The sequence below is a fragment of the Trypanosoma equiperdum genome (assembly GCF_001457755.1).
Source record: "Trypanosoma equiperdum strain OVI genome assembly, contig: ctg_1154, whole genome shotgun sequence".
Taxonomy (NCBI): domain Eukaryota; phylum Euglenozoa; class Kinetoplastea; order Trypanosomatida; family Trypanosomatidae; genus Trypanosoma; species Trypanosoma equiperdum.
In genome coordinates this window covers 49,560-58,565 of record NW_027123121.1, presented here as the reverse complement: position 1 = coordinate 58,565, position 9,006 = coordinate 49,560, and the positions used below count along the sequence as shown (strand labels likewise).

The 9,006-nt window shown below is 48.1% G+C and overlaps 1 protein-coding gene across 1 annotated transcript; it reads right to left on the bottom strand.

The window, feature by feature from the left end:
- Window positions 1–1,231: 1,231 nt before the first annotated feature.
- TEOVI_000900000 (uncharacterized protein) lies at window positions 1,232–1,624 on the bottom strand (the record flags this gene model as incomplete). Its single annotated transcript, XM_067220495.1, has 1 exon — window positions 1,232–1,624. The coding sequence occupies one exon, from the start codon at window positions 1,622–1,624 to the stop codon at window positions 1,232–1,234; it is 393 nt and encodes a 130-aa protein (XP_067076596.1).
- Window positions 1,625–9,006: the final 7,382 nt, after the last annotated feature.

The window sequence follows — 9,006 nt, the reverse complement described above, 5'->3', positions numbered from 1 at the left end:
TTTCAGACATGATTGCAGCACGAGTTTGCTTAATAAAAAAGCCATTAATGGAATCACTCTTAAATGGTGTTGCTGCAGGTGGTTTCGCATCTCCACTGCTCTGTGTACCAAATACACTCTTAAATGGTGTTGCTGCAGGTGGTTTCGCATCTCCACTGCTCTGTGTATCAAATACACTCTTAAATGGTATTGCTGCGGGTTGTACTGGTATTTGTGCGCCAGTGGTAGCTTGCTCCTTAACGTTCTCGCTGGCCTTTGAAATAGTCTTCGATGCATCCTCCTTCGGCAACGCGGAGCATCCGTATTCACCGTCAACAGGACTCAACACAAACGTTCTCTTGCAGCCACAAGGCCAGCAATCGCTTCGCACCTCTGTTTTCCCCCGCAAATGATCACCAGAAAGTGGCTTCACCTTTCCACAGGTAGAGCATTTCCATACAGAGGAGCAGTCTGCTGATAAGCTTGGGGTTGAGCACTGGAGTACGGGAGCAGGGAAAAGAAACTGGTGCTCGTCACCGGTTGAAGGAACGACAGGAGCACGAAATCCTCCAACTATTGTTGCGTTCCCGACGCCTTTTGGTTGATGCGTATCATCGACAGTGCTAGCTGCAGGGACGTTGTTATTACTACCGTCATCCGAGAGCCTGCTTTGCAACTTGAATGTCGCCTTCTTTCCACAGGGCCAACAATCAGAACGGACCTCCATCTTGCCTCGAAGATGATCACCCCGAAGATCCTTCACCTTACCACATCGGGTGCACACCCATGCATCTTTTCCACCATTGTGACTGTCTGCTTTAAAAGAGTCAATCGGCACGTCACCCACCGCAGAGTGAGCTATTTCAGACATGATTGCAGCACGAGTTTGCTTAGTATCAACGCTGTTAACGAAATCACAGAAATCCAACGGTGGTGCTTTGGCCTCCACACTCTGCTGCTTCCACTAGTATACTCTCTAGTGGTGATGCCGGTATTTTGTCGTCTATTGTTTGATTGTGCTTGGTTGTAGGCGTCTTTTGTTCGGTGCGGCTGCTGCCGTCGTTGGCTCTCCTCTTTCTTTTTTTTATACGTGTATATTTATATATGAGAAATGGAAAGGTTAAAAAATTGTTAATAATGAAAAGTGCAAGTTCTCATGGCTTAACTTTGGTACTTTATTAGCCTAAGGATTATTGTGTTCTTTGCTGCTGTTATTGTGTGTGGGTTCTTGCACTTGTACCTGCTCCATTATCTACCGTCCCTCTGATTGTTCTTCAACTATATTTCGTACACTGAGTCGGGTGGTCAGGATTTGTCGGAGCCGACTGTAAGCCAGGCACTCCCGCATCCGCGCCCGTTGAGTTCTCTGTCGAAAAGAGCACAGCTCCTCGTGTAGTCGTTGTGCAATATTGGCAAGTTCTTTATCATACAATGCACGTCCTCCAACATCTTCACGCGTAGAAGTGTTGTTCCAAATTGCCTGCGGTTGGTGGGGCTCGGTGACAGCTGGCTTTCTTCCGTATATTGGGAATCTCCCTTCGCTTGCGGTGGCTGTTGGACGAGGCTGTGCAGCGCATTTTTGTGCAGCAGTCGGTCTACTTACACTGTTAGACCTCTTTTTACTCACAGTGGAGCGGTGAGGCATTGCTCTTCATATTTTTTTTTTAAATAGAAAAGTAACAGGTCGCTTTCGTGGTTCTCATCGCAAAGAAAGTAAGCATGGGCAAGTGAATGCTATTTGGTTAAACGCAGTAGCGACATTGCGTACGTACAGAACCATGTACGGATGCATATGGTCGCATCTCCGCCAAACTCGTTATTTAACCCAAATCTCTGGAGAGGAAGAACAGCTACCCAGGTATTTCGGGTCAAAAGCAAAAAAGAACGTTAGAGACATCAAGCTGTGTGGAGAGGAACCCCATACGAATGCAGTAATACACCCCGCGTTGCAAGAAAGCATTCACATACTTGACGAGTCTGCATCCCTTAGTTTCTCAATAAAACCGCGCACATGTGCAAAAGACAGTAAACCCTAGCGTACCCACTACATTGGCCGGACAAAATCTGTGCCACCTTGGTGAGAGCGAACGGTTACAATCCCTTCTCCACTTGCTCCTCACGCGCTGGAACGAAGAGTACAAAATACATCCCAATAAGGTTGAACAGAGGTAGCACACAACTAGATGCACCGAACCACCCAGTGGTAAGCATGTCAAAACAACAGGAAACGTAAAGGGAGGGATCGCTGAATACACTCAAACAAAATTTTTAACATTCGGTAAGGCCTGCGCAACGGTATTTAGCTACTAACAAAACGAGAGAAATATAATGCTTGATAACAACGACGGCGTCCAGCATCTATATTACACAGATACCGACCTCCACAATTACCAACACTTTCACGTCAGCAACTACCACAACAATGGTCATTCATAAAAACGCAGCCACCTAGGTATGTATGGATGTGACCCAGTGCGCGGACAAAAAAACACGTGTCAAGTCAATAATGGCACTTGCCGAAAATATTTAAAGTAGAAGTCTTCCAACGCAAAACAGATACAAATAAACGCTTGTTCGATGGAGCCGCAGGTGGGCCGCGTTATTTTTAAGGTTAAAAAATGGAGGTAGAGATGCCCCTTTAGAAATAAGTTAAGGGCCACGCCCGACACCGCAGCTCAGAACATCTTGCACAGAAAAGTGTAGTTTTTCTTTTAAAGACCAAGAACACGCATGTTATTATGCAGTTGCATATATTGGAGTCCAATGTTCGCGCACTGTTAACGCCATGTAGATGCGTGGCAGTCAGTGAACGTTAACTATACGGGCATGCGGTTGTGCACCTTTACAAACACACGTGCAAGATATCCGCTGAACGAAACGTGAGGAGCACATTCGTTGGATCCATTTTGTCAACGTACCATCTCAGTTTGTAAGCCCTCCCATCGCATAGAATGCTGTAAATGGGTAGAAGTACAAAAAAAAAATGACCACCGGAGGTAATTTCATTCGCGCGGTGGGTTCACGATGGATAATTTTTTTTAATGATGACAACAGCAGAAACACACCTGGAGATAACTTCGCAAGAAAAATTCAGGTTGCTGACAATATTTCAGGAGGGATAACATCCGTAAACCAGGGAACAGTGCCCCTTACTATGAGATCAATCCATCTCAAAAAAAAACATGTCGTACACAGTAATAAGCCACGCTACCTTCTCTCACGAAACATCATGAAAAACTTAATGTTTTTTCAATGATGACACTCGGTAACTAATAAAAGAACCGAACAACCATGCCTTGATGTTGAAGCAAACAGCAATTATTTTTTTTGTAACGGTACGGTGCGACACGCGGGTAATAACTAAAAGAGGAAATGCTGACAGTTGGAAAGTGTAAAAGACCACTTGAAGTTTATGGTAGAAGCTAAGGTATGTGATTTTCATCTGTGTCAAAGAAATCACAAGACGTACGCCGCTTATTCATTCAAAAGAAGGAGCGCTCCAGTGCACACAAAACTGGGTGACAAGGGTGCAACATTGCACTCTTGGAAAAAAAAACGACAAAACGGTTACGGAGTCGCCCTTTGGCTGGTGGAAGGCAAATCCCGTCCAACGGAGGGTCAGTGTCTCCACCCAACCTGACGCAAGACCTGTCAGGGAAATTTACAAAAAAAAAAAGAAAAAAGGAACCCCGGTTGCTACAAAAGAACGATATGCAGACATTCTACGTGCAATGGGGGTTTGTAATATTTGAAAAACTCTCCCATACCTCCTCCAAGAATTATGACCATGTATTCGAATCGCGGAAACACCTCCGGACAAAGGCAGTAGGGATGCCGCCTCATCACACACATATATGCACGCACCGCGTCAGCCACTTTGATGTGCATTGTTTACTCCAGGTACGCACCTTAGCTGAAACCAATGCGTACAGTGCGATATGGACCAGCAAAGAGGAGAAACCCTGCTCCCTACAGCAACCCCTCTGAGGTCACATTAAGAAAGCATCACGGGACACCACGCATTAGCACACGAGCAAGCACTCGTTGGGTATTAAAGAACAAAATCATACCTGTTGTCCAGTTGCATTACTTTTCTTAGACGCCACCGAAAGCGAAAAGCATCTGCCTTCACAAAGCACAGCATTGCAAAACAAAATAATCACAGTTCATCTCCTTCCCTGCGTGTTAGGTAATATTATAAGTGATTATGAGCATTGGTACCAAGTCTGTAAATAGGTTTTGCTCTCAGCATCCTTTTTGCCTCTCTTCAAGCAACTGTAAGTTCGAATGTTTATTAAAGAGCGTGGGACCAAAAATAAGATGAAGAGATCTCGGTGCCACAAAAGCAAATTGCTTCGACGCAAACTTATGCTAAAACCGCTCTTTAAACAATATTTCAACACTTCAGGTGCACTACCTCTAGATTTGTAGCTGCAAAGCGAAAAGGGGGAAAAGGCAGATGATTTATTTCCCTTATCCATTCCGTCATAGATAAAACATCCAGTACAACGCCACGAAGGATAATGAATGAGCCGTTCCCACGAGATGCAGCACATGCACAATTAAATATCATAACTTTTCCAACTGAAAATCCCGTCGCTCTTTTCCGTCAAAATGGGCTTAAACCGCATCATGACCCACCGCTCTCAGGAGCAACATCACATAAGCCATCGCCCTATCTACCACCCCTTCTGCAGCAAGTGCAGCATCAGCGGGGAAATTTAGTACAGCAAACGCAGACACATCAGTACAAAATACATAAGGCATATAAACAAAAATCACACATGATTCGCATCGGCTGAGTTTCAATTGTGGTGGCAGGCATCACTTAAACACATTCAACCACTTATTTATTTCAGAAGAGTTACCGCCCTTCTCCAATAACCCTCATACGCCACGAAGCGCTAAAAGCACCCGAGTACTTCTGGTGCCCGGAAAATACATATTCCCTACCGCAAACTAAGCAAAATAAACGCAAGACTGACTTGATCAACTCACCCAAAAAGGGGGAAGGCGTTAGCCATACGCTCCGGTTCACCAGAACTCCCGAATACTATGGGGATGCGATGAATTAAAATTTTGTGGATCACTATCATCACACCACCTGAACATTCATGACAGCAACATCAACACAATAAGCACTTTCTTTAATCATGCATATCGAAGCAAAATAGTATACTCACTCATCCTTTACAGTTGAAACGATGGACGTCCGCCCGGCGCACGGCTCCCTGCCTTTACGTTTTATGCGGTCAACACTCAACTTTAAATGCTTGGTCACTTTGTTGAAACAGTGGTGCCTTCCACCAGGTTCCGCAACAAATGCACTCTCCTTCATGTCCTTATATTCGTATTTAAAGTAAACAGAGCCTCAAACACCGCACCGTCCTTCATTCGAATGGTAACACTGCTCGCATGGCGGAACGTGTGAAACTACAGGTAACGTAGCAGGAACCTCATAGTTTGTGCACCGCGCCCATGTGCAACCCCGCTTGTCGAAGACCTCTGAATTCTTCTAATTTTCTTCGCTCCTTCATGTGAGACAACCCTCATCCCCACCCATCCCCTGCATCAGTGCGGAATACACCTAGAAGCACGGACCACAGCGGCAGTATCCCGGTTAGCGTGATACTCCACGGTACGTCGGCGCGCGTTTATACGCCACCCGGGAAAAGAGACGGCGGCTCAAGTGAAAACGGCGCATCATCCCGTTTTGAGTCACCTCAATCTTAGTGGACGCCACAAGGCTTGCCGGGCCGGGAACGCCGCTTGGCTCCGGCCTCCCCCGAAAGCACGAGGCAGTGAATACCCCCGTCACATTCAAGCGGCCCAAATCGCCAAGGAGTATTGCGCTATTAATGTCAAGACCCCCCCCCCTTGCAGCGGGCTCAGACACCGCAACTGCCAACCCTTAGGGCCGCGACGAGACACCGCACCACTGCATAAAGGCGGCAGTGCAGTGGAGCCGGGCTCCCAGGCGTCCTTCATTCGCAGAAGACCCGCAGTTTGTTCCACTGAAATCTCTGTCCCCCATCAAATGTAAGATCATGGCGGCAAGACAACAGTCGAGAACGAAACTGTGAACTCCCACTTTGGAGAGGCGTGAGGATGCTTCAGGTTTTTCTGGGGCTGCGACACCTCCCTCGCCTTCCTGCCACACACACACGTACAACAAGTTTGCCAAGTAGCAATCGGTGGACACGGATCGATATATATTGGTGCCGCGCGCACGTTGCCTGTCCACAACCCTTCCTCCAACTTACAAGCATCCGACTTCTGGCGGAACGACGATGCGCCCGACTACAACGGTTCAAACGAGACCCCAAGTGCTGAGGCGAGCCTTCCTTAACACCCGGTCGTCCTTGAGAGCAGGTGCTTCCATCCTGATTTGACTTCAAGAGTCATCGAGCCTGCTTTCCACATTGCACAACCTCAGCAAGAGAGACGGCGTGACTCCACAGCCCCACGAGGGAGATTTTATTTTTCATGAGCAACCGCTCTGAAGAATTGAAAAAGGAACTTCAAAACAGGTGCGGTTGGTGCTTGTTTTCCTTTGCAAGAATATAACAGCTGCAACAGCAATCTACAACCATTCGTAAGGAAGTAGCGCGAGAGTGCCGTCAAGCCCGGACGCGCGGCGAGTCCTGTAGGAGGGCGCCGCGACAGTTTAAGTACTGCACACAACTCGGGAACACAACTCAAGTCGCACCCGCGACCCCTCCTCGCGTATCAAAGCCGCGCCCATGGAACGTTCCCAGTGACCTCGAGGAATATCCCATACAATGCGTCGACAAAAGTCGCCAGAAGACACCCTTAGAGACGAATAGGGAGCATGCAGGCTGCAGCACAGGGTGAAGAATGTGTGTTAAGGGGACGCGGGTTCGTGCTGCATTCCTACGGGGTAAAAACTGCCAGCGGTTTGCCATCGGTAAGGATGGTGGGGGAACCCTATACTGAAACCAGAGGCGTTTCCCTCCGCCGACAAAACCATTACCCCTTGTTCACACTCAAAAAAAAAATCTGAAGTGTGAAATCTCTGGGTTTCGGTCTCCCACGAAACGGACTCTTGCCGTTTGTGACGTGGTTGTGTCTCCAAAACGCTGTTTCGGTGAAGTAAAGGACAGCCCGTTCTGGAGGGATACAAAAAGAACGAAGCACAAAAGCTCGAGCACAGCAACACACTGGGAGCCCCCAGACGCAGCCAAGACTGCAGCATCTCAAATACCTCGTTTCCCGTACTGCGGACCCATGGCCGAACCGAAAAGGGACCTTACTCTCCACGCACTGGGAAAAGTTACACAACGGCCTCTACATGAGCAGCGGCAGTGGAACAGAGCACAGCCCATCGGCAATGGGAGAACACAAATTGGGAACTTGGAGAATGGATGCGATTATGCCGCAAGAGCGCTAATATTTTGGGTTTAAAAGACCAACATAGACGCGCGACCTTTACCGTTTAGCCAAATGCCGTGACAAACTTGCCGCGGAACACCCTCGCGAGTGAGACTGTCCGGATACACTTTGGGGGCTCCAAATGTAGGGAGGGGTTCTGCTCCACAATACGGCTCTGGACACACAAAACGGTGAAACTCAGAACCTCCTCAGTAAGGGAAGGAACACATGGCAATGGGGGTCGGCGTGAATCCACACCACGTACGCGCAACACCGCTGGTGGACTCGAAGGGTCTCCGACAACCTTATAAAGTCGAGGTCGGGCTGCCGTATAAAATGTAGCCAAGAAAGCAGAGAGAACACTTTCCAGTTGTGCTCATCAAAGTTCTCGCCAACACACAAGGGTTTCTTCAGTCGATGGCGGTGTGTGGAGCGACGCCACCCCTTCTAAAACGGGTAGTGGGAAAATGTAACCTTTGATTGGGCTTCCCAACCCCGGAGGCCTACTAAACGTTATAATCCGACGGGGCCCACGGGGAATTCGTAGAAAAGAGAGCCGCCCGTAGATTATTCATCGAGAGCGTTTACGTGGGAGTAATTTATTTGAGGTCTTTAAGCTAAAGGAAACTAAAACGGGCGGGGGGCACGGAACCTCTCCTTTCCCGACGTGCGCTGTTAAAGTAAGGACAATGGGAGAGGGGCCCGTGAGGTGAAAGCTCTTCTTTACTTACCTTCTCTACATTTTCCAGCCGTACGCATGTATTTCTCCCTTAGTGAATGTCCAGGACAATTGTGAAACTCAGGTGTTAGCAGGTGCGGAGTGAAAATATAGGTTTGCTCTCGAACGCCGCGCGTTAAACAGCTGAACCCTCTTTCGGAACACCACTGGTGTGGCGCGAGGCCGCTCGTGCCATCTGCCGTGACACAACAGTCGTTGCTCCCTATTAAAAGCAAGATTTCAGCGTTCGATTCCCATGCGGGCGAAGGCTTGAAAACTGGAATTATAGTGCAGGATAATGGGCGTTTAGTAAAGCATGTTGTTTCCGCAAAGGTCGGAAAAGGGCGGACGGACACACAATCCGCTTGGCCACCAGCGCGAAAATACACGCGCCCCAGCCGCGCTTTCTTCTCCAAACTACTAAAAAAAAAGTATGAACACAAAATATTCTTGGCACAGAAAAAGTTTTGTCAGCGGCGAGGGCGCTAATGTGCTCTGTTCGCCTTTTCATTCATGTCACTGGTTCGGATGCCCGTTTCACCGTCATTTTTCCCCTTCCGGAACTTTTCGAGAAGGGCGCCCTGACACAAAGTATTGAGTAGTTGGTGGTTTCGCCCGTCGGGAAGACGGGGAAATTAAAGGTTTGGGAAATACTGTCGAAAAACAGAGCCTCTAAAAGGAGTTTTCGGAAAAAAAAAATGTGCCACAACCCATCATATCGATGTTGGCGGTGAACTCCAAAGTACGACGTTTAGCAGAAGCACGCCAGTTATAAGGGTTTCTTTGATGGTAGCGCCGTCGATTTTTGGCTTCCATCAAAACATGATATGGCTTCCCCGGGCGTCGCGGTGAGGCGTGTGTCTTCGCGCGGGGGGCTTAGGATTGAGCCCCCTGGCGATGCCAGACACTTCAACGTG